This window comes from Mastigoproctus giganteus, chromosome 4, assembly GCF_048544385.1.
Source record: "Mastigoproctus giganteus isolate SK-2022 chromosome 4, ASM4854438v1, whole genome shotgun sequence".
Lineage (NCBI taxonomy): Eukaryota > Metazoa > Arthropoda > Arachnida > Uropygi > Thelyphonidae > Mastigoproctus > Mastigoproctus giganteus.
Genome location: NC_143578.1, coordinates 144,637,616 through 144,664,485, shown reverse-complemented (window position 1 = coordinate 144,664,485; position 26,870 = coordinate 144,637,616). Strand labels below are relative to the sequence as shown.

The following is a 26,870-nucleotide window of genomic DNA, read 5'->3' as shown; positions in this document are numbered from 1 at the left end:
AGGTTGGCAGGGTTGTTAAGGACACTACTGACAGTATGCTGTTGCAACAGTATCTGGAAAGGTTGAGCAGATGGGCTGAGAGGTGGCAAATGAATTTTAACATTGAAAAATGTAAAGTACTACATATGGGAAACAGTAACCCCAGAGCAACATATCAACTTTGTGGTACTACATTCTCTATAGTGATAGAGAATGAAAAGGACCTGGGGGTAATTGTGCAGGCAGATATGAAGTTTTCTGAGCAGTGCACATGGGCTGCAAGAGTAGCTCATGGTGTCTTGTCAATGATATACAGGAATTTTTCTAGCAGGGATAAGGAGGTGATTATTCCCTTGTATAAGGCAATGTTCAGGCCACACCTTGAGTACTGTATACAGGTCTAGAGGCCTCATTTCAAGAAGGATGTAGAGCTGCTGGAATGAGTACAGAGAAGGGCAACAAGATTAGTGAATGGAACAAAGGGTTGCTCTTACGAAGAAAGGCTTAAGTTTTGCAAATTACAGTGTCTGGAGACTAGGCACCGGCGAGGTGATCTAATGGGGGAGTATAAAGCCTTGAATGGTTTGAGCATGCTCAATGCTGATGGGATTCTTTCTCTTGGTCAGAATAATCGCCTGAGAGGGCTAAATTCAAATTGAGGAAAAACAGATGTAGGATAGATGTGTGGAAATTTGCCTTTAGCCAGCAGGTAGTTGTTTGGTGGAACAGACTTCCATCCCTTGTTTTGGAAGTTGATAGCCTAAATAAATTTAAGGCTCAGCTGGACAGGTATTTCGAACAAACAGAAGGGTGAAATGGGAGTGGGTTTTTTTTTTTTTTTTTGGCTGATGCTGCATAAGCTTGCTTTCTTGCATCATATGCCTCTACAAATGCTAATGCTAATGCTTTGTTCTCTCAGCCAGTGCTTTCTCATACTCAGCTTTGGCTGCCCTAACCTTTTCTGTGGTACTACTGCAGATCACCTCGTAGCTCTTGAAGGCCCCAGTACCTTTCATTGCTTTGTTTCTTTCCCAGGCCATCTTTTTCTGCTCTAATAGACTAGTCAGCTCCATATTCATCCATCTTGGGAAAGCAGTGCATATATTTTCTTAATAGTATAATGCATTCTTAGCTTCTGTGATTATTGCCATAAAGGTATTCCATAATTCTAATATATTCACCCTCCCTCTAAAATCTGCACAAATGATAGATGCGATGTAGTGTCTTAAACGGCTATAGTACTATTTTCTGAAATTAAAACCTGTGCCTTTACCTTTAACTACTGCAGTATCCTTCTTCATCTTCCAACGAACAACTGCATGTGCTGCCTATAGCTCTGCATGATGGCTGGAAAAGGAAATGCACATCGTAGAGCTTCACTGCGCTCCTGCAGGCAACCGCACCAGTCCTTGGGGGAAAAAAACTTGGAGGGGGTTCCCTCCTCGATCGCGATGACTAGAAACAAAGTTCGGACCACGAAACAACAGGCTTCTCCTCTCCCGGCGGCGACGATGCCGAATGTAATGGGGGGAACAGCGATTGTGCTCCCGCAGCATCCACGAAGAGACTTCCTCCCCTCAAGAAAAAGGTTCCCAAAAGATCCAAAGCATCTAGTTCACTCCCCCCTAAACAATGGGAGGATGAAGAGGAATGGGATGAAATGCCAAATTTATTCAGCAAAGATTTTCCCAACCTTAAAATTATGCACAAACTGAGGCGCAATATGGAATACTGCCTCTGTAGCAAAAACAGCAAAATCACCAGAGCCGTATCATTACAAATTTTGCGCTGCTGGGGCTCTTTAGAGAACATGTTATATGAGGTCATTACAGAAAATGAACAGTTGAAGGCCACCAATGCCCAACTCCAACAAACTAATAAAACCCTATGTAAAGTAATCAAAAAATATAGCAGCTCTGAATACCGGGCTACCCTCCAACCAAGTGTCTGATGAAGATACTCGGCACCAGTTGTCTTATGGTGTCACGCTCAAACTACCTCAGATTCCCACCACACAGAACAAGCATATGCTGATTATAAAAGCTAGAGAAGGGTGCAACATCCCAGATAGCGATGGAGTGAAGGACACCGTCCTAAAGAAGATAAAACCAAAATTAGACAATCTCCAAATCAAAAGCATTCGCAAAATTCGCGACAAAGGGATAATATTGGAAGCAGCCACTAAGTCAGATCTAGAACAGATCAAGTCTTGCAGCGATCAAGTCTTTCAAAGATCAAGTCTTTGAAACCCCTAAACTCAGGGGGCCAAGTTTAATTGTGTTTGATGTAGATGGTTCAATCCAAAAAGATGACCTACTGAGGAAGTGTATAACAGAAATCTCTTTGAATCCATGAGCAAAGAAGAAGCCATTAATGAGATGAAAATTCAATTTTCCACCAATGCACGGACTTGTGGTCGACTTAATTGGGTTATAGAAGTGTCCCCCAGGATAAGGAGATTCCTACACAGCCAGGATAGAATTTTTCTGGGCTGGTCATCCCACAGATTCAGAGATTTTGTGCCAGTCCTGAAATGCTACAAATATCTTGGTTATGGGCACACCTCTGCTAAGTTCTTTAAAAAACAACCAATATGTGGACATTGTGCTGAGGCAGAGCATCTCTACAAGGACTGTCCCAACAAAGCCTCACCTCCTAAATGCTCAAATTGCAAAGCAATTAACAAACCCTACGATCACTCTGTGTGGGATGGAGCGTGCCTTGTATATAGAAGAGCAGCAGATATAGTACGCAATAAGACTAACTATGGAAAATAGGATGCTTAACCCCCCCCCTCTCCCAGTCTTCGTATAGCTCAGATCAATGGCCAAAAATCCATCTCAGTGGCAACACAGCTTCATCTTCTAATGGACGAGGTGAATCTAGATATTCTTCTGCTTCAGGAACCTTACTGCATCCATGGAAGGGTCTCTGGTTACCCCTTGGCTTTCAGGAAAATCCAGACGACAAACCAATTGTGCCTCGCTGCTATCATCGTCTGCAATCCAGACCTAGTAGTAACACAGATAGAATCACTCTGCACACCCCCCACCTAGCAGGGGCTACAATAGAAGGCAGCTTCGGCCGTATTGTGGTCCTAACAGCATATTTCCAATTTGGTACAGATATCCTCCCACACATAGCTCGACTGGAACAAGCTCTTGACCACCTGGAGAACACTGATGTCATTATAGCAGCAGATTCGAATGCCCAGTCGACACAATGGTTCAACACCTCTACCGATGCAAGAGGAGACATGTTAGATGAATTCATTGCCTCACACGGCCTTGAAATAATCAACAGACCAGGACAACCAACCACCTACTCTTCGGGAACTGGAGAGTCTAACCTGGACATCACACTTGACTACTACTTCTCTTCGCAATAGACTCCTTCATTAGCAGTTGCATGACACGACCACTACTAGCAACCATTGCCTTATCGTTTCAGTGTCACTGATTCTGCCCTCCCCAGCCAAGTGTCTATCCAGGATATTGTAAGATTCTCTACTAAAACAGCAAACTGGGACCAGTTTGACAATGTAATTCAAGATGTTCTTCATGACCCAGCTAGCAACTTCTACCAATCAATGAACAGTGTGCAGAAAATAGACTTTGTGCAGAGTCTGCTTCTCAAAGCGTCCATGAAAAAATGCTTCAGGAACCCAAGATCTGTACCATGGTGGTCGCAGGAACTCACTAACCTGTGCAATTCTCTGAAGCGCGCTCGCAAAGAGTACCAACGCAAGAGAAGGACTGAACCTGCTCACATCATAGAACAGAATAGAGACCGATTCAAAGCAGTCCGCCGTGAATATACTAACAAAATTTACCATGCCAAGCAGAGCTCCTGGCGTTCCCTTGTCGAAACTGAGGGGAACTGGAATCCGTGGGGTTTAGTCCATAAACTCGTGAGGAATAAGCTGGGATCCACGGATGTCATACACTCTGTCCGCTCTGATGATTCATCTGAGACTACACACTGGGAAGATACAATCAACCAGATTCTGGATGAACTAATATATCAGGACAACACCAACTCTGATACTGACATCCACAGGAAGATAGCAGTACAAAATTCAAGCTTCCAGCTAGATATTATGGAGGAACCATTCACAGAGGAGGAAGTCGATGCAGCAATTAAAAAAAATCAAAAAAGGTAAAGCTCCTAGTCTGGATTTTATTGAAGGCGAGACTGTGCAACGTCTCTGGGCCATAGCTCCAACGATACTTCTTCAGCTCTTCAACACCTGTCTGAATGAGGGTAATTTTCCATCACGTTGGAAGCATGCTAACCTGAGGCTCTTACCTAAGGATCCCACAGGTACCACCAAGGCATACCGCCCTATTGCGCTGCTTCCCATTCTCGGCAAGGTTTTTGAGAGACTGCTGCTCTCTCGCTTCCAACTCCGATATGAAGCCAGTGGTTTGGCATCCTCGCTTCAATTTGGATTCAAACAAGGGTGCTCCACAATTGCTGCTCTACCCAAAACCCTCAAAGTTGCAGAACAGTCGGATGCAACTTACGTACTGGCAATCTTCATTGACTTCAAAGGAGCTTTCGACACAGTGTGGTGGCCGGGCGTTCTTCAGAGGGCCAGAGTCTCTAATTGTACCTGGAATTTCTACCACTGCCTCAAAAGCTACTTCTCTAACCGCAAGGTCAGCATCAAAACAAAATATCACTGCATCACCCGACATCTAACCCGAGGCTGTCCCCAGGGTTCCATCCTGGGGCCAGCTGTCTGGATGATACTCGACAACTGGCTCCTGAGGGACTACCCACACACTACTCAGCTTTCTTACGCCGACGACATGGTTATTATCATCATCAAGGGCCCCACTCGCGCCACCATAGAAACCCAGGCTACGGTTGTTCTCTCTACTCTGTCCATATGGGCCATGGAAAATAAACTCTCAGTCTCCACTGAGAAGAGCAAAACCCTCCTATTAAAAGGCAAACTGGACTTCTCCAGACCTCCTACCATACATTTTAATAGCCGTCCACTGAAAAACTACCAATCAGTGAAGTACCTAGGAGTAATTTTGGATGACAGGAGAACTTTCATCCCCCATATCCAAGCTATCAAAGAAAAGATAAAAAATTACATCACTATGTTAGCACGCTTTACCCGCAAGGACTAGGGTCTTAAAGGACCAACTCAACGCCTTCTATACTCAGCAGTATTTATACCAATTGTCCCATATGGAGCTGCAGTATGGTACCACTGAATGACTTTAGTGCATGCTCAACATAAAATTCAGCAAATTCAATGACTCATGCTACTACAAATGACCCGCGCATGTAGAACGACATCAAGTGCCGCCCTACAGCTACTAACAGGCTGCCTCCCCTTGGACCTCCACGTCGCTTTTATCGGACTCTCTCATGCCATCAAGAAGAATAAGGAAGCTGAATTCCTCGCTATTCAAACCCGTACCGATACCAACATCAAACAGGAACATAAACGTGTGTGGCTAGAATTGATATAAACTTAGGGCAAACCCGCTGGAATAACTCCACAACTAGTGCAACTACTAAACTTTTCCTCCCCGAGGTAACCTACATCAACAAACAACGTTCCACTTGGTTCTTCCCAAACGTCTATGCTTTCTTCCTATTAACTGGCCATGGATCCTTCAAGAGACGCCTTCTAGAGTTCGGCCTAGTCGAGGATGCCCTCTGTACCTGCGGAGAACCTGAAGACTGGGATTACGTGATGCACTCATGCAACATATACTTAGACCTAAGAATCCAACTACTCCTAGACCTCCACACTACATCACTTTGGCCAGAAACCAAGTTACTGGAATCTAACGATGTTTTCCGTGCACTAACCACTTATGCAAACGAGGTCTTTCATAATCACTGGCATCACCTGCATTTCCTGAACACTACTCCTGGATAACCTCCTCCACACAGCAACTGATACCCAGCACCGGAAACTTCCAGTCGTGAAATTGAAAATTGAGGCCAGCCCTGCCGACGCCGCTCCGTGATTCTCAATTGTGATGATCCTGGACTCTTTAATTTGAACTTTACTTGTTCTCTTCTTCCTATCCACAGTCCTTCTCCAGGACTCCCACAACTGCATCTAGCACTCTTCCTGCTCCTTTTTGCCTGGGAGGATGCCTACGCTCTCTCATCCCCCGCTATCTTACCTGTCTCTTCTCTGCTCTTTCTTTGGCCTTCCCCACTCTCGCTTCTGCAGGAGTGTGGACGACGACCCGCCAGATGTCTTTTACTCCCTGGTCCAGCTCCTCGTGCCAGTGGACGGATTCTGGGAGGCTCCTTCCTGGTGATCGCGCCTCCCAGTAATGAAGAGGCCAGTCAAACAACACACTACTCACACATAACCCACATTGACTGGCTTTGCTATGTTAACAGAGTACTTAACGCGGATATGTGGGAAACCACGGGAACCACATACCAATAACACTATGTCCACTATATGATCACAACCGGCCATTGTTTCCTCTATTGTAAGCCTTGTGGTGTCATCTGGTTTGTGAGTAATAATGAGGTCTACAAAATTCTTACCTCCAGTATTTTAAAAAAAAATTTCTATAAAATTCTTACCGCTAGTTTATTAAAAAAATTTTGTTCCCATGGTGAGTTTCCCTCCCACTATTCCAATCAATTAGGGGCAGATTGAATCACTCATTGTAAGACTTTCACACATGCTTGCTCATTCAATCTGAATGCAGAGAGCCTTGTCATATTCTTTGCAATCTTCTGGTCTGTAGATTACTCCCTCTCTCATTGTACCTTTGCTTCCAACTACCACACCACACATATCTATGCTGGCAGGCATAACTTCTGACTCGACAAAAGCACTTTTCATGCTCAGGCCACTTTTGATAAGAAGCATGACCCCACCACTCCTTCTATCTTCCCTATTCTTCCTAAATAATCATACATACCATAATGGAACGTATCATCCCCAACTGCTAGGTGGCACCACATTTCTGTTAGCCTTATTATGTCAACATTAGTTGTCCTAACCAGGAGTTCAAATTCACTCATATTATCGACACTCCTGACATTACTCTAGACACAAATAAGACTAAATATTCTTCTACAGTTGACCACACTGACACACACCTTGATGTTATTTAGGCTTGTTTTCCTAGCTTTATCTTCCTGCTCACTTGAAAAATGAAGAAACCTCACTTGAAACCCTGAGAACATCTTGCCAATATTGGCTCTTACAGCAACAAACAGGAATTCTTGATATTGGGTGCAAGCATTACTTTGACCCATATCATCAGATAAATGCACATCTATATTACCCCTCTCCCTCCTAACTAGCAATTTCTCTGAAGCCTTAAGGTACCCTCAATAGCACTGACAAAAATCTTGCACTACCTTATTTAAATGAATACTGTGTGCACAAAACTGCTTCCTTCTTCCTTCAAAGTGCAGGCCATGCATAAAAATTCCCCCCCCCCAAAAAAAAGCCCTGAAGAGTCCTTAAATTCTTGAATTAATGCACAATGCTTTGCTGCATATAAACCCTCTTCTGTCTGGGCAGGCACAGACACATTCTAACTTAACTCACAGCATTTTTATATTTATCCAACGAATAATCGGGTCATGTTTGTTTAATATCATGTCCTCCCATGAATAATAATGCTCTCTATACACCTCCCTTAAAATCTGACAATCTGTTGGTAACATTAGCAATTGTTTCTCCTGGCAAACACACACTAGTTCCTCTGTTACCCATTTCCCTGATAGAATCTTCCAGTAACATTAACAATTCTTGAACAAGAGCAGTATTGACTGCTCTGCTATAAAGCTCTACAAATAATGTACAGCCATTCCTTGGGTTGGATGCAGAAAAGGAAGGATAAATTTTGGTAGCATAAACCCCAAAAGTAAGGAATTTTTCAATTGTGAGTCTTAAGTTTCACAAGATCAGCCACGGCTTTCTTAGATTTCAAAATTGAAAACCAAGGCTTGCTAGTTTTTATTCTAAATAGTTTCTATCCAGGGAAAATAATGAAGTCACTGGCTAAAGAAGTAATGTAAAGAAGTAGGAGCCATAACTACAACTGTCTCACTAAACAGTAATACAGTTACAGCATGGAACTTTCAAGGGGTAATCTTGTCTGACAATGCAATTGAATACTGTGATGCAGTAACAAAGGAACTGGATGCAAAATATAATTTTTACCTTACATGCTCAGATTGCAGAAACATTTTTGATACTTTTACCGTAAAAGACTGCTATACAAATTGGAGTAGTTTGGCACTAGGGTAAAGTTACTGCTATGGATAATGGATTGGTTGACAAAGAGAAGAGGGAGCAATTATGCACAGTCACTGCCTGTTGGACTAATGTTATTAGTGGAGTCTATCAGGGTTCAAAATGCTGGGGCAACTGTTGTTTTTCATATTTATTAATGATATTCATGAAGATATATCAAGCTTATTGTTTAAGTTTTCAGATGACACAAAGGTTGGCACGGCATTTTTGTTAAAAAATTTGAGGGGAAATTGATGTTAAGGAGTTTAGGGAGAAAATATGATTTTCTCCTTCTTATAAGTTAGATGTGAAGTTAGAATTCTTACAAGTTAAGATGAATGAATTTTTGATATATCTTTCTTGCACTTTTAATAAGTTTCGATTTTTATTGTGTTATTCACTTAATTTTGATTAAATGAATATTAATAACACCAATTTCTTTTAAGTTGTTTATATAACAAAATATACACTTTATTCAACCAATAGTATGATTTTGTCAAAACGTGCTCTCTCTCTCTCTCTCTCTCTCTCTCTTAAATATAAAACAGGATTTTATATTTAAATGTTTCTCATTTTGCCTTCAGAATCATTATAAAGGAAATGAATGCATATAATGCATTAAGCTTATAAATGTATTATAACAATGCATGTATTCCACATTGATAAATATTTTCCTAATTATGACTTTAAAAGAGTTGTTTCCTTCAGAGGTTATTCTATTAAAACATAACTACCATCATAATAAATAATAATCATAGTGGAATAGTATATTAATTGGTATTTCTTGCTTAATCAAATATTTTGATCTGATAATTCTAAATGTTGATTTATTAATATTAAATGAAATCCTTACTTAATTTCAGTTGTATATATACCGAAAATCAATTTTATTTCCACACGTATATGATAGTAACTGTGTTTTTTTTTTTTTTTTTTTTGCTTACTTTCAGTTTGCTGTTGTTGTTATTTGGTTTTTAGGAGCATTGGCAACTAAGGCCATATTGCTCCGGGGATATGCGGTGGTCATTCCATGACCTTTCCACATCCTCCGTATTTGGTGGTCATGGGCTTGAACCCCAGTCTAATCAAGAAGCACGTGCTACGCACTGCTGCTCCTGCCCACCTGGCTACGGTTCTGTCATGCAAACCCTTTCAGTTTGCATGATAGAAGGAAGTGGTTATGAATACAAGTTACAATCCTAGCATCCTCCAGCTTTCTTATAGGAGGACTGGCTGAAACTAAAAGGTTTCAATAAATTGTCTGTAAATTTTAAGTACTTTAAGGATTGACTTGCTTATTTGAGATGAAAAGCTATAGTTCCCCCACATGTCCACAGTTCTCCCCTGCCAGGAATAAAAAAGTTAGGTAATCTTTGCTTAAGAACAAATAACTTAGCAACAGCATGAAAAATCCCATAAGTTTCTGAAGGGAATGGGAACGCAAGCTTTTTCCACACAGGGTGGAAGAAAGACAGTAATAGCCACTGTGCTGACCACAATTGTTACACATTACAGCTACCTCACAGCTAGCACAGTCAAATGCATTCATTTTAGAATAGCTCTGAAGCAATTATATTCCAAGTATATTCACACCTTTTCTCATATTATGGCTTAAATAACTATTGAAATTAATGTCGAACACACAATAAGAAATCTAGATGTAATGACACTGTGACTTTCTATTACCTTGATTGTAAAGATAAGTATACGACCATCAGATACCATGTTCAAGAAGAGTGACATTGCTTCGTCTTCATGAGGAGAGTACGTATCAAACATTCTTTGAGCCATTACACTTCCCTTAAAAAAAAAATAAAGCATATAAACATATCATAACAAAAATACTTCTCTATTATATTTGATGGGTAACTTCAATCATTAAAGATTAACTAATTACAGACAGTTCACACACAAATACACACATATACAGGGCATTTCAAAAATTTAAAGGTGAAAAGTACAAACTAAAATAAGCAAAAAAGTCCCAGTTTCCGAGATAATGCATTTTCTGTTAAGATTCGCCACTGGCTATGGGAGCACTAGTTTAGCAAAAAAGCTGTGAATTCTTCACTATGGGTGATTTTATTAAACATAAGATAATATATTTTTAATTTTTGGTTTCAACACCACAGGATTTTACAGATGTTACATGTTACAGGATGTTCTTTCTAACACCCTTTCCTCAACATCAGGTGTTATGCTTCTGGGCTTACCTGCTCATACTTCATGTGTGAAGCATCCATGTTCTCCAAGGCGTTGATGTACCCTGATGAATGTGCACCTGCTGGGCGCACATTCATCAGGGTGCACCTGCCTTCGGCGGAGAAATGCTTCTTCGTACAATGTGCGCCTGCCTTTGGTGGAGAAATGCTTCTTTGTACAAATGTGCAGCCTCGAGTGCACTGCCATTGGCTTACCATACATGGAGTGCATGTCTGCATACTCTTTGTTGCTGTAACCTCTTTCCATGTTGACTATCCTTTGACAAGTACTGGTGTGCCTGCTACATCTCAGAGCATTGAGAGAGGCGAAACGGAGAGAATGAGCATAACCTAACCTAAACAAACAAGTCAGTGGTGGATCCCAACTCTGTACAGTTCACTTTGTCAGTGGTGAATCTCAACTAGAAATGTGCAATATCTCTTAAAACGATTCACTTAAGGACCAATGTTTACTAGGCTTTTTTTGCATATTGTAGTCCAGTTCACCTTTAAATTATTGACCATCACTTTTGAAACACCCTGTGTATATATATATATATATATATATATATATATATATATATTACAGTATTTATTGAATGGTATACCAAGGAAATCAAATGCCAAATGAAATTTAATAAGAATATAGGTATTCAGAGTAAAAGTATAGCCATAAGGCCAAGTATTTAAGTAACCTAAGTTGGACTTCATTGTTATACCCTATAATTAAACACATAATTTATAATAAAATACAATAAAATAATTATAATAATAATAATAAAATGATGATGAAGCAAATTACTGATAAAAGGATACACTGAATGGTACGTTTACAAGGGTTAGCACCATTCAATATACCCTATCAATAATCGGTTAAGACTATCTGTTTCTGTTTGCTATTTGCCAGTTAGTCTAGGTTCAAATATTCTAAAATTATAGATACAAACTGTGTTATATTTTTGCAGCAAACTGAATAATCTGTTGGGCCAGAATAACAGCTGGCCCAACAGATAGTAGTGAATCAAAAAAAATGAAAGTGAGTGCCAACTAATAATTTTCTTATAGGTTTATTTATTAGTGAAAAATAATGGCTTTTGCTGAATTAAGGCAAAAAGGAGGAGTAAGGAGAGAAATTGAGGTACTATTGCTATCCTTACTCCTCCTCCTCCTTTTCACCTTAATTCAGCAAAAGTCTTTCCTTTTCACTAATAAATAAACCTATAAGAAAATTATTAGTTGGCATTCACTTTCATTATTTTTTATTCACTGCTATCTGTCGGGCTTGCTGTTATTCTGCCAATTTGCTGTAAAATATCCAATTTTAGAGTATTTGAACCTAGGCAAACCTAGGTAAACAAACAGAAACAGATAGACTTAGAAAATTATTGATAGGATGTATTGTGTGGTGTCATCCCTCGCCATTGCACCATTCACTGTATCCTTTTATAAGTAATTTGCTTCATCATTTTATTATTATATTATTTTATTGTATTTTATTATAAATGATGTGTCTAATTATAGGGTATAACAATGAAGGTTACTTAATGAAGGTCAACTTAGGTTACTTAAATACTTAGCCTTATGGCTCTATAGGTATACTTTTACTCTGAATACCACTGTTGTTTTGCATATTTATCAGTGATATTGATGAAGGTATATCAGGCTTAGTGTCGAAGTTTGCAGATGATACAAAGGTTGGCAGGGTTGTTAATGACAGTGTGCTACTGCGAAAGGAACTAGAAAATTTGGGAAGATGGGCTGAGAAGTGGCAACTGAAGGTTAACATTGACAAATGCAGTACAAAAGTACTGTATATGGGTAAAAGTAACCCCAGAGGAACGTACCATCTGTGTGGTACTACATTGACAGCGGTAGAAAATGAAAGTTATGTTATGTTGTTATTATTTTGGTTTTTAGGAGCATTAGCAACTAAGGCCATATTGCTCCGGGATATGCGGTGGTCATTCCCTGACCTTTCCGCATCCTCCGTATTTGGTGGTGACGGGCTTGAACCCCAGTCTAATAAAGAAGCGTGTGCTACGCACTGCTGCTCCTTCCCACCTGGTTACGGAGGCGCCAGAAAATGAAAGGCCTAGGAGTAATTGTGCAGTCAGATATGAAGTTTTCTGAACAATGAAGACAGGCTGCAAGAGCAGGTCATGGGGTTTTGTCAATGATATACAGGAATTTTGCTAGCAGGGAAAAGGAGGTGATTATCCCTCTGTATAAGGCAATGGTCAGGCCACGCCTTTAGTACTGCATACAGGTCTGGCGGGCTCATTTTAGGAAGGATGTAGATTTGCTTGAGCGTGTACAGAGAAGGGCAACAAGACTGGTGAGGGGAATGAAGGGAACCTCTTACAAAGAGAGGTTTAAGTTCTGCAAATTGCAGCGGCTGGAGACTAGGCAATTGCGAGGTGATCTGATTGAGGTGTATAAGACGTTGAATGGGTTGAGCATGCTGAATTCTAATGGGATTCTTCCACTTGTTCAGATTACGAACCTAAGGGGGAATAAATTCAAATTGAGGAAATACAGCTGTAAAATAGATGTGCGGAAATTTGCCTTTAGCCAGCAGGTGGTTAATTGCTAGAACAAACTTCCATCTGTCGTTGTGGAAGTTGATAGGTTAAATAAATTTAAGGAGGAACTGCACAAACATTTAAAGGGAATGGTTGTGTGAAATTTTTTTTTTTTTTTTTTTTTGGCTGATGCTACATAAGCTCATATGCTTGCTTTCTTGCATCACATGCCATGATTACTATTACTATATTCCATATTCTTATTAAATTTCATTTGGCATTTGATTCCCTTGGTATACCGTTCTATAAATACTGTAATATATGTTTTACAAACTGATGTAATGTTTAATCAATATTTTGATGGAATTAATCCGATTAATTAATTAATTAATTTGTTCAATGCTTCTGCTGAAATGATAATAAACGAGGCACTTGGGAATAAGAAGTGGTGGTTAAAATAGATGAAAAGTACATACAGGCTATTAAGTTTGCATATGATCAGGCCATGCTAGCAGGATGTTGGCGCCTCCGTAGCCAGGTGGGCAGGAGCAGCAGTGCGTAGCACACGCTTCTTGATTAGACCGGGGTTCGAGCCCGTGACCACCAAATATGGAGGTTGCAGAAAGTTTAGGGAATGACCACTGCATATCCCCAGAGAAATATGACTTTAGCTGCTAATGCTCCTAAAAACCAAACAACAACAACAACAGAAGCAGGTTGCCCTGCTATGCTGCAAAAAATGAAAAATGATCAAACGACTAAATAAGAAAGCACTGAAGTATGGAATGAAGATAAATGTTATTATTATTATGCCTAAGACTAATGCTGTACAAGGCAAGAGAGAGAGAGAGAGAGAGAGAGAGAGAGAGAGAGATGGCGCAAAGAAGCCTGAGGCTTTTGCTGCACCAGCCAAAAAATAATAATTTCTAAGTTACCCTGAAAGAGAGAGACGTAGAAGGGAATTGCCAAGGAAGAGAAGAATGATGATGTCCAGCTCAGGACCCTGGGTGTGCCAAGCCCATACTCACCAGATGTGAGCCCCCTGGAGTTGTTATGAAAACTAAGGATGATTGATAAAAGGTTAATTCTCTTCTAAATTGAGATCGATGGAGTAAGAAAAGAACAGGTAGAGTACTTTAGGTATCTGGGGCAGTTATTTACACAGGATATTTCATGTCAAACTGAGATGAGAATTGCAAGGGCAAAACAATCTTTCAAAAATAAACTGTCCTTGATTACACAGCAGATGTCACAAGAAATTAGGAAGACGATAATAAATACATATATCTGGTCAGTGGCACTATATGCAGCAGAGACGTGGACTCTAACAAAGAGAGACAAAAAGAGACTTGAGGCCTTCGAGATGTAGTGCTGGTGCAGGATGGAAAAAATTAAATAGACTGAAAAAGTGTCAAATGTGAAAGTTTTTTTTTTTTTTTTTTTTGGTAGTTGTTGGCACATAGGCTTCTGTGGCCATAATGCACCTCCCAAGGTTTTTGCAGTACTTTGATCCAAGCCCGAGGCGGGAATCAAACTCGCGACCCTTGGGTTGCCAGGCAGGCACTTTACCCACCCGGCTAGCCCGGTCGGCAATGTGAAAGTATTAAGATGTGTCCAACAGCAAAGGAAAATTTTAGGTAGAACAAGATCAACTAGACTAAAATAGGTGGGTTACGTGATTCAACATGGTGGATTGCTTCTGGATGTAATGGAGGGGACTGTGGAGGGAAGGTGCCCTAAGGATAGACCAAAAAAGACCTTTATCAGGACATTGCTGGATGAAGCAGGGCTTCAAAATTTTGAGGAATTAAAACAAACAGCACAGGAGAGACAAAGATGGCAACAGCTCATTAGAGGAACTGATCAGTCACAAGACTGAATTACTAATGTATATATATATATATATATATATATATATATATACATTAGTAATTCTATACATTAAAATTATATACATTAAAATATATATATATATATATATATATATATATTATTATTTTTTTGTTTTTGAGTAAGCAAGAAGTGCAATACATACAAATTACTTAATTACAAAATTATTAGCAGATAATTAAAATTAGAGCAAACAACAGCTCTAAAATACAAAAATTCTAAAAGCATTCTTCTACAGAATAATATTCTAGAGTACAGATATTGTAAGTGTGGGGCATGGCCCTTCCCTTGGGACACACTTCATTTTTTTTTCGTCGGAGAACACTGGTTTTCATGAAACACTTTTTAAAGGAAATATGGACAAACCATCCCACTAATCCTGGTACAAAGCATTTTTTTATTTATCTCTATTTATTTGTATTTTAATCATCTTTTATTTCTTTGAGATTAAATGTATTGAAGTATAAATTAATTTGTAGATGTATGTACATATATTTATAGCTAAATTTTATGTCAAATCTGTTTATTTGCACTTGCTCTGGCACTTGGGAGGGGGAGAGTAATATGATATTTATGAAAAATTTTAAGGGGCTCAAAATATAAGGGTTTGGGAACCTCTGCTCTATAGAAATGATATATTATGACTAACAGTGACAGCCAATTGCTAGCAAAATTAACAGATACCAACATTTTCAGAAAATGTAATCCAGTAACGAAAAAAATATCCCATCAACCATTGGAGATAGATTCAGAAAATACTTTAATTATTGCCAAAGTAGTAAATAACAGTTATAGTAAACTGCAAGCAAGCCCACCTTTCAGGCAAGGCTAAGTTCTACATAATTATTAGATGCATTGGGATATGGGATCATCATCATCATCATCAGCCATTTTCAATCCACTGCAGGATGAAGGCCTCTCCAGTAACTTTCCAGTTCCTTCTGTTTTGAGCACTGGCCATCCATTTACTACCCAAAAACTCATGAATTTCATCTATTCATCTCTGCCTTTGTCTTCCAGGTTTTCTTCTAGCTCCTCTTGGGTACCATTCTGTTATTTTCTTAGTACATCTGTCATCGTGTCTTCGAGCTATGTGTCCTGCCCAAGACCATTTTAGTTCTTTAGTTTTGATAAGAATGTCCTTTACTTGAGTTTGCTGCCTAATCCATGTGTTTCTCTTCTTATCTAACAGTCTGATTCCCAATATAATTCGTTCCATTCTTCGCTGTGTAGTTCTCAGCTTCTCTTCCATTCTTTTGGTGAGTGCACAAGTTTCACTTCCATAAGTCATGGTGGGGAGTATACATTGGTTCATTATTTTACGTTTAAGACAAACTGGGATATTGCTCTTCAGTATGTGACTATATTTCCTGAATGCTATCCATCCAAAATTTATTCTTCTCTTAACTTCCAGCCATTTATTATTATTACAGCTAATAACTTGTCCCAGATAAGTGTATGACTCCACCTTTTCAATTATTGCTCCTTCAATCATTATTTCCCTTTCTGTGGCATACTTGTTCATCATTACTTTTGTTTTAGCCATATTCATCTTTAGTCCAAAATCCTTACTAACTGTGCATAACTGATTAAGATTTTCCTCTAATTCTTTGGGATCGTGCCTTATGACCACAATGTCATCTGCAAATCGTAAATGGTTTAGGTACTCTCCGTTCACATTGACTCCTTTCTGCGACCAGTCTAATCTTCTGAAAGCTTCCTCAAGGGCAGCAGTAAACAGCTTCGGAGATATTCTGTCTCCTTGTCGAACTCCTTTCTCGATTTTAAATTTCCTACTGTCTTTGTCTAGTCTAATAAAGGAGGTAGCACTCTCATATATTTTCTTCAAAATTATAATATATGGGGTATCAATGCCTTGTCTTTCCAGTGCCCGAAACATTGCCTTATGCTGTATGGAGTCAAATGCCTTTTCATAATCCACAAATGCCAGGCATAATGGTGTTTTATATTAATTTGCTTTCTCCATTAGCTGTGATATTACATGCAGGTGATCCATAGTTGAGAATCCTGTCCTAAAGCCAGTTTGCTCTTTTGGTTGATTCTCATCAAGTATTCTTTCTAATCTGTTAGTAATGACCCTTGTGAACAACTTGTAGATGTGGGATAACAAGCTAATTGGTCTATAATTTCCAATTTCTGATTTATCTCCTTTCTTATGCAGCAAAACTATGATTGCATTATTCCACTGCTTAGGCGTCACACCTTTTCTAATGCACTTTGTGAAGAGCCTTGCCAGTTTTTGTGTTATGTCTCTTCCTCCCAATTTTAACAACTCTACAGTAACTTCATCTTCCCCCGGGGATTTCTGATTCTTCATTTTCTTCAATGCATATTCTACCTCATCAGGAAGAATATTGGGTATGTCGTATGTGTTGCTACTTTGCAAACCATCTTCCCCACTGCTGGCATCATTCTCTCGCTCCTTGTATAATTCTCTATAGTAGTCTTCTGCTATTTGAATTATGCCTTCTCTGCTGTTTATAAGTACACAATCGCTATTCTTCAGTTTCAGTATCATTTGTCTTTCTGTATTACTGCTCATGGCTGCTGATTTAAATCCTTTGTTTTCCCTTAATGCTTGTTTACTTTTCTTGTGTTAAATTTTCTAATGGCTTTGCATAACTCAGTATACTCAATTTTCTCCCTGTCAGTGTTTTTCTTGCTCTTCATTTGTCGTCTTCGGTTCATCATGACAAGTGTTTCTTGACTAATTTTTTCTTCTTTGGATTTCTTTTTCCCTATAGGTTTCTTGGGCTTTATCACTTTCAGAAAGTTGTAATATTTCTCGTCGATATCTTGGTCCTGAGCAGTCTGCAGAAGCTCAAACTTGTTCTTAAGTTCCAGTACATACTGCTTTTTCTCCTCCTCTGTTATCTCAAAGACCTTTGTATTATTTACTCGAGTCAGTTTTTTCCTTTCCTACATCTATATCAAGTGTACATCTTACCATTCTGTGATCACTTCCAACACTTACCTTATTCAGGACGGTAACATCATTCACAATATATCTTGTGTTAGTGAGGATGAAGTCGATTTCATTAGTTGTTAATCCATTTGGACTCTTCCATGTCCACTTTCTGTTCACCCTTTTCTTGAAAAAAGTGTTCATTACTGACAGTCCTTGAGATTCTGCAAATTCTACAAGTCTTTCACCTCTTTTATTTCTTTCACCAATTCCAAAATTTCCTATAGTTCCTCTTTCTGCACTGTTTTGCCTTTTTCCAACCTTAGCATTGAAGTCCCCCATAATAATAGTGTAGTGGGTTTTCTGCTCATCTAGAAGACTCTCTCAATTTCAGTGTACATTTCTTCAACCTCTTCATCATCATGGCTCGATGTTGGTGCATAAATCATTATAATCTTTAGCTTGTACCTCTTAGAAATCTTGAGTATTAGTCTTGACACCCTTGGTGATGTACTTGTGAATTCTAAAATGTTGTTTTTAAAATCTTTATGGACCAGAAACCCAACTCCACCTTCACTCCTTTCACTGTTTCCATTGGTGTACAGTAGATTTCCACTTGATAAACTTATAAGTGATTCATTTCTTCTTCTTGTTTCAGCCAAACCAATGATATTCCAATTCACATTTTCTAATTCCTTTTCCAGCTCTAATATCCTGTCTCTTCACCGATGAGTGATCTTACGTTATAACAGGCCAAGTTCAGTTTCCGTGCATGGCAGCCTGGTCGTACCCAGAGATTCTTAGCACCCTCTGCTTCCACTCTGATCCTCTCGCTGCCGTAAGAGGGAGAGTGAAAGCTGCTGGGGACTGAGGGCCATTTGTATTGTTGTTCTGTCATATGCTGGAGGGTTTGGTCTTTTCCTCTTCACGCTGACCAGGCGTCTTGAAGAGAACCACTCTACACGTTCGTTGCCACCTAAGTGACGTAACAGGACTTACCATCAAGAAGGTGTGCATGAGTGGATTTTAGGGAGGCAGGCCAACCGGACTTCTCCTAAATCTTCTGTAATAGAGAGATATTGGATCCATCACTGTTTTTGGCTAAGTGTCTGATAACACACAGGATACCTGTTCCCCTCTAAGAGATATGGGATAGGGATAGTTTAAGTCCGATGTATGATTGATTTATTTTGAAAAGAGCATAAAGTCAAAAAAAATAAATTTTTCAGCTATTGAAAAAAAAGTTTTCTTATTCCCAATAATCTCATGACTTGCCAGTTTTAAAATATGGATCTTCTGTAAACTTACTGCCATTTAGTGAAGTACTCCTTTATTTTATTTCCATTATCATGGTAATTTATTTAAAATGTATGAATTGTACCATTTTCAGGGGATTTTAATTTGTATTAGTAGTGGCAACTGATGCAAGAAAACAAGCTTATACAGCATTAGCCAAAAAAAAAAAAAAAAAATCCACATCACCTCCACCCCTCTATAGGATTAAGACTAATTCTTTCAGGTCATTTGCAATTGTTGCACCCTTTTCAGTTGTAGATCCAGGTAGCAGGTAAAGGTGCCACTGCCCTCCACTTGTGATCCAAATAATGTGGATTTTTTACTGCTACAAAAATTCAAGTTTAATGATTTTCTGAAAACTGCTTTAGTCCTGCTGTTTAACTGCTTTACTCCCCATCCCACCCCACCCCACTTTAGAAAATCCTGGGACCACTCCTGGTTATAGAATATTTTTTTTGTGCCATTTTTGAAAGGATCTGAGCTGATATTGTTAAATAAATTCAAAGTTTATTTATATTATTCCCTACCTAGCAGTTATAGTAACAAAGTGTAAATGGAGAGAATTAGTCCTGGAAATTATACAAGAATTCGATAGAATGGAGCTAAGTATAATAGACAAAAGAATACAATATTCCTTTATCTACTATATTGAAAAAAAAAAAAAAAAAAAAAAAACCTAAAGTCTGTCATCTTGCAGACGGCAGAGCAGCAATAAAAAAAAACACGAAATAAATTGGTGCAAAATGGGAAGAGCTTGAAACAAAACTTTTCAAGTTGTGCCAACAAATGCAGGTGGCTTGGCTCCAAAAATATAAGGATAGGAATAACTTAGTTTAACAAAATGTTTGCAGTGAGTCTAGATCAGTTGACAAAGAAAGGATAGGCGCCTCCGTAGCCGGGTGGGAAGGAGCAGCAGTGCGTAGCACATGCTTCTTGATTAGACCGGGGTTCGAGCCCGTCACCACCAAATATGGAGGATGCGGAAAGGTCAGGGAATGACCACCGCATATCTCGGAGCAATATGGCCTTAGTTGCTAACGCTCCTAAAAACCAAATAACAAACAACAAGAAAGGACAATAGCAGGTTGTGTTTTGTTCAGTCCATTCTTGAAAAGTACAGCACAAAGGATATTTTTAATCTTGACAAGGCAAGTATATTTTGTAATTTGCTGTACAAAGCTTTCTGTTCAATAAGACTCTTTTAATGTAAGAAAATTAAGTAAACAAAAAAAAATCGCTATTGTCTTATGCTGCAATGCAGATGTAAGTACAAAACTGCACTGAACTGTAGTCAGTAAATTTTCCAAATCAAGATGTTTTAAAGTAGTCAACCAACTGCCCTGCAATTATGAGGCCAATCAAAGTGCTTGGCCTATGATCAAAATTCTTCAGCCTTGGATATTGAGAGGGAACAGAAAAATAGCTTCAGAAAAAAAGGAACATTTTGATTATTGTAGATTGTAGCAAAGCTCATTCTGCTGAAGCACTTAGGTTGACAAATATATGGATGTTGTTCTTACTTCTCAGTACAATCAGTTTTATGCAGCCACTGGATCAAGGCATTGTTTATAACCTTAAGAGAGCATATAGAGCTTGCTTGATAAGATACTTGATCCATAACAGAGGAGGAAGCAGTTTGCAGTCAAAGACTTGGATGCTATCCAAAATATTGTTTTTGATTGGAAGAGTACCACAGCTAATGTAATGATCACTGTTTCAGAAAGAACGGCTTTGGAGAGAATATGATATAAAAACACAGTAAAGAAAACAAATGTTATAGCAATTTAAGGAATGCGGGACTTTGAAGACGCATAAGAATTTTGTCAGCAAGTTTGAAGAGTTTGTTAAGGTAGATAAAGTTGTTACCACAGCAATGCCAATGCCAGAAGTGGGATTCTTCCGCTTGCTCAAATTACGAACCTGAGGGGGCATAAATTCAAATTGAGGAAAGACTTCCTCAAATTGTAGAATAGATGTGCAGAATTTGCCTTTAGCCTGTGGGTGGTTAATTGCTGGAACAAACTTCTATCTGTCGTGGAAGTTGATAGCTTAAATAAATTCATTGGATAAATTTTTAGAGGGAATGGATGTGTGAAATTGTTTTTTTTTTTTTTTTTTTTTTTGGCTGATGTTTCATAAACTCATAATGCTTGCTTTCTTGCATCACATGCCTCCATTACTACTACCACTACACCATGTTTAATTTATTTTTTTGAGTTCAATTGTAATATTAGAATTAAATATGCTTTATCTGCAAATTATCAGAAAATTCAACAGTAAAAAAAAAAAAAAAAAAATTCAGCACTTCAAATAAACTGCTTTTACTTAAATAAATTTTTCTATTAATATTTCCAATTTCAATATGTATTTTACTCACTGTAGCTTGGTTTAGGACTAAAACGTGTATCCCTCTTCCTTTATTATCCTCAGCATCTTCAAGTATCTTATAAAAAAAGTGGGGGGGGTTATTACTTAATTAGCCATAAAAAATACTCCACATAAAAATTATTACATTAGTTCTTAACCTTTTACCTATCTCTCACCTCTTCTACAATCCCCAAGTGAAAAATGCACCACTTACTACACTCAGTGATCACTGAATTATGACCACCCCCATCCATAATGGACTATGCTGTATAGCTTGCAGTATAAAAAAAACAAACATATTAGTAAGTTTGAGCAGTGGTCATTTGCATTTGGTCGTGCCAGTCAAAGTGATAAAGTAGCAACTATTGGATATAGTAAAGATATCATGGAGTTTCAAAATGGCATGGTTGTGGGAGCTGATTCCTCAAGTGAATCCGTATCGGAAACAGTACGTCTTGTCAGTTGCTCAAGGCCCACTATGGTTTCAAATAGGTCAAACCATTTCCCACCAACAAAACTGCATACGATTAAGCAAGTTGGATGTTTGTGGTGAGCAAAGGATGCAACACATTATATGCTCAAGCAGGTCACTGTGTGATAGTCGACATCAACAATGCAATATGGAGAATGCAAGAACAATATCCCAAATGATGTGTCGCACACTCAGATGTATCGGGTTCCACAGCAGATGACCGAAGAGACACCCTCTCCACACAACTGATCATAATCGATGGCAAATGCTATGGCGTCAACAACATGCTGGTAGGACACTGCAGGACTGAAAATGAGTGTGCTGGTCAGATGAGTCCAAATACCTAATACAACATGCCAACAAAAGCCTTAATGTGTGGCACAAACAACAAAAGACCATGGACCCATTATCCAGGCTTGCGGCAGTGGTTACTTAATATGGGGCATGTTTTTTTGGCAATAACTAGCACCTCCTGATGCAGATGGACCAAAGTTTCATTGGTTAGGTCTGCTGGCAGCTCTTAGGAGACCATGTGTACCCTGCTGTTGTTGCATTTCTTCTGATACAGAAACACAGGATCTTCCAAGACAATAATATGCCATGCCATGTCATCGGGCCTGCATGTGCACAAGTAGTTCGAGGAACACAGGGTACATATCAGCCATTTTGATTGGCCTTCAAATTTGCCTGAATTCAATCCAATTTGAATACTTCTAGGATGCACTGGAATGGGAAGTAAGGTTGTATAGACTTGCAACCAGCATGGACATCTTCAGACATACAGTGGAGTCAATGGCTAGGTGAATAGCACCTTTTATCTGTGTGAACAGTGACCCATCACAGTATTAGGTAGGTGGTTGTAATTCAGTGATCACTCAGTGTATATATCCTTGTGTACACGATATATATCCCTATAAGTATGCATGAATCAAAAGTTTAATTGATATGTATCATCAGTTTAATTTTTTTTTCTTATATAAAACTAATGATGGATAATTCTTGAAAATAATCAATTCACAAATATTCTCTGTTCACATCACTAAAATTCAGCATGACTTTTAGAATCCATAATGTGTTGAGGAAAAGGGGAAGAATCTTGATGCAGGATATAGCAATTAAAAAGACGACACTTCAACTGCATAAAATTGGGTTTATTTTCACCACAAGTATCAATCCCTCCCTAGAATCCTTTTCAATATGGTTTTAAATGGTTTACAAATTAAAACCATAATAGTGAAAAACAATCTGGTGAGCCACAACAGAAATTAGTTGGGAGAATGCTGAAACTAAAGGTCCGTAACCTGGTTTAGCTAAACAAAACTAGAAAATGGAAGTTCTGATTGGCTGGATTGTCTAGTGATATCATAGGAGAGTAGTTATTAGTAGGCTCTAATTCCCTTCCTGGTTGGGAAATAGAGTTTCAAGTTATAATGCACTTCAAGTTTCATTCAAATGAATGAAACTTGAAGTGCATTATAGCATCATATCAATTTGAGGTAGGTAAATATTTGGTTATATCCAGTGTATAAGCCAAAGACAGTTCATCACCCTCTGATGTGCATAGGACAGTGCATGCTAGATTGTGAATTGCAAGTTCAGCAATCTGGAGGTCAGTGGCTTCTGAAGATGAATTAGTGGGTATACAACTCCAAAAAAAGCATCTTCATTGGGAGTACCCATCGCATCACTTTCTCGGGCTGATACCACTATAATTAAGTCACTAGGAGAATCATAAAACACAAAATTCCTTCATAAAATTAAACCTGTATTTAATAACTATATTTTAAAAATAATATTTTAAAAATAAAACACATAAAAGCAATAACTAATAAATTAAAATACAATAAAATTATCTAAAACTATTATTATAAAAATAAATAAATAAAAATAGAAGAGCTTTCCAAAGCCAGGGCTTTCTTCATCAGTGGAATATATGTTCTGATGGTAACACAACGGCCCTATATGGTCATATCCCATCATGGCAATGGAAGTGTTTCTTCATCCAGATGATTTTCAGCAAACATACCATTTAAAAACAAAGATTCAGTGGCTAGATATATATGACATAGCCAACCATGGCTTATAACCATTTGTATTATTGCTATATGCTATTGCCACTTCCAGTCATGTTATTGTCCATTTCTTTCTGCTGTTATTCCTCAAGGTAGGGTAAGCTTTTGCCTCATTTTAACAGCTTTTCAGCAGACATCCAATTCACCACTGAAATGGAGGTTGATGGCATCCTAAGCTTTCAAAGTTGTTTTGGTTAGGAAGGTTAGCTCATACAAAAAGCTTGAAGTGAATGGGATAATTTGTGAATTATATGTTGGCTCATGCAAAGATGCATAAAAATAGTCCTGTGAAAGAAGTGATGGGCAGGGAATGATCACGCTGCCATATCACGAAGGGGAGGTGGGTGGAAACTAATAGGAATAGGGCGAAATCACATTGTTCAGTGCATGGCTTTCTGCAGGCAATGTTGGATCAATATGCCAACAAAAGGTGTAAGGGAGGCAGTAGGGATTTCTCGGATCCTGAAATTATATAAATGTCTATCTCTGTGTAGCTTTCTGGCAGGATTCTATTCTTGCCAGAATTTCTGATGGTTTCGCAGATTAAGATTCCAGTTCCACAGGGGTCAAAATGAAAGTGTACAAGACCCACGGCACAACGCAAAAGACATGGTTCATTTGCAAGACAGGTCATCATATTAAGGATATGGTGAAGGAACGCAGCAATGCTATTAAAGAGGATTTTGACCATTCGGCCCTAGCTATATTGTGTAGGTAAGCCACCAGGTTCACCATGGTAATGGTTAAGTGCAAACAGGTTTTATGAACAAAAGTGGCTCAAGAGTCTTTGTGTAGGAAAAACAAAAAGTGTTATGAAACAAGATCAGAGATAGCGCATACAGCCCGCTACTGTATCTGTAGTTCTTGGGTGGGTGCTTTCTAGCAACAAACCAGATGAAGAGATACTTCCGGTGACACAGTGGGGTTATGACAGGAGTCACATATTACCACTGCAATCGGCATGCCATGTACTTATACAGAGTATAAGTCAGAAAAGGAAGGCTTTGGAAAGCTCCAGAATTTGAATTTATTATTTTTATAACATTTTAGATTTTATTCTATTTTAATTTGTTTTATCACATTTATCTATTGTATTTTAAATGTTCAGTTATATTAAATGCTGGTGTAATCTTATGAAGGAATTTTCTGTTTTATATTCTTTTAGTGAATTGATTACAATGGTATTGGTGTATTTGAGAAATTGATATTAACAGTATAACTTCTTATATAACATTTTAGATGTTGGAATTCTGCAATTTTAAATCGCTTTCTTTATACAGAATAATTTCTTGTTGGTTTGGTTTTCTCACTCTTGTTGCCATTTCTGTACATCACTGATTTACAATTAACTTATCTGAAACTGGTAAATTGAAAGAATCAATAAAATTTCCTGCAGTTTTGGTAACTAAATCTGCATGCTTGTTTACCAGGATACCACTAGGATAATACTTTGCATATTTTCATTACGTTTGGTCAGGATATGCAAGATCTCTCTGAGTAATGCATTGTAATTCTTTTCCTTCCTTTATATAACTTAAATTGCAATAACTGGTAACCTATAACTGGCATCGGACAGTGGACTGGGGGCGCCTCCGTAGCCAGGTGGGAAGGAGCAGCAGTGCGTAGCACACGCTTCTTGATTAGACCGGGGTTCGAGCCCGTCACCACCAAATACGGAGGATGCGGAAAGGTCAGGGAATGACCACCGCATATCCGGAGAAATATGGCCTTAGTTGCTAATGCTCCTAAAAAAACCAAATAACAAAATAACAAATAACAGTGGACTGGTAATCCACTGTCCTATGCCATACATAGAACAGTGGCCAGTGTAGTTGTTGGCCACATGAAGCTTAAAACTATACAAATTGCATAGAGTTCCACAGTAAACATATTACATAAATACAGAAGAGTTTTTAGCTATGGTGATATTGGGGAGGAAAATTACAGTTACACTGGCATGACTGCCCGTTTTGGATCCATGCGACTGTAATATGCTCTGTGGGGAGAAAGTATTTGTGAGGCTGTCAGAATGTTCAGCATGCTGTTGCGAATAGAGCTGAAGTTAAAAGGAAGATGGGGTATTAGATTTCATCATGTTTTTAAGCAAGAAGTCAGATGCCGGTATTTGAGCAGGCCAGGGTGGAAGGGGCTGCTTTGGTGTTGAGCAACCTTGTCTACCATGATGTTAAGCTTTCTGAGCAGCTCTTGGACATAAATGCCAAATGGATACTTGGCAGTCTGACGTGTTATAAAGATTTTCCCATCATGCTCAAAAATGGATGTCCACATGGGATGGTCTTTTTTTTTTTTTTTTATGAAAACCCCAAACATGAGAGGCATTAGAACCTATAATACTTAGTACCATGCTGGGGTTGGAGGTTGAGAAGATGAATGTTGTTGTTATTTGGTTTTTAGGAGCATTAGCAACTAAGGCCATATTGCTCCAGTGCGGTGGTCATTCCCTGACCTTTCCGCATCCTCCGTATTTGGTGGTGACGGGCTCGAACCCCGGTCTAATCAAGAAGCGTGTGCTACGCACTGCTGCTCCTTCCCACCTGGCTACGGAGGCGCCTGAGAAGATGAAAGAAGATATTTATTGACATTAGACCTGAACTGATGTAGACTGTAATTTTCAGGAAATATGTACGAAGGAAGGTTGTTCCAGAAAACGGCAGCTGAATGAATAAACGAGGAAGATGAAAAGATGGTTCTGTGAGTTTGAAGTTGGACAGTAAATGGATGTTGGCTGGTGGCAGCACGTGTTCGGACTGTTTTGAAAGAGAGAGCGGGAATTACAGAAGCCAATTTAGAAGAACAGTGCCCATGGAAGTAGCTGTAGAAAAGGCATGCAGCAGAAGCAGTACATCTATGAGACAGAGAGTGGAGAGACTTTG

At 38.8% G+C, this 26,870-nt stretch overlaps 1 protein-coding gene across 7 annotated transcripts in view; it reads right to left on the bottom strand.

The window, feature by feature from the left end:
- The window catches only part of LOC150087109 (protein O-linked-mannose beta-1,2-N-acetylglucosaminyltransferase 1-like), a 637,681-nt gene that overhangs the window by 259,883 nt on the left and 350,928 nt on the right, over positions 1–26,870 (bottom strand). For all 7 annotated transcript variants that reach the window (XM_090372960.1, XM_090372959.1, XM_090372965.1 and 4 more), the window contains 2 exons: positions 21,443–21,508; positions 9,917–10,030 (listed from right to left, as the gene is read on the bottom strand). In XM_090372960.1, coding sequence (XP_090229086.1) covers positions 9,917–10,030; positions 21,443–21,508 — 180 coding nt within the window. The remainder of the gene's footprint in view (positions 1–9,916; positions 10,031–21,442; positions 21,509–26,870) is intronic.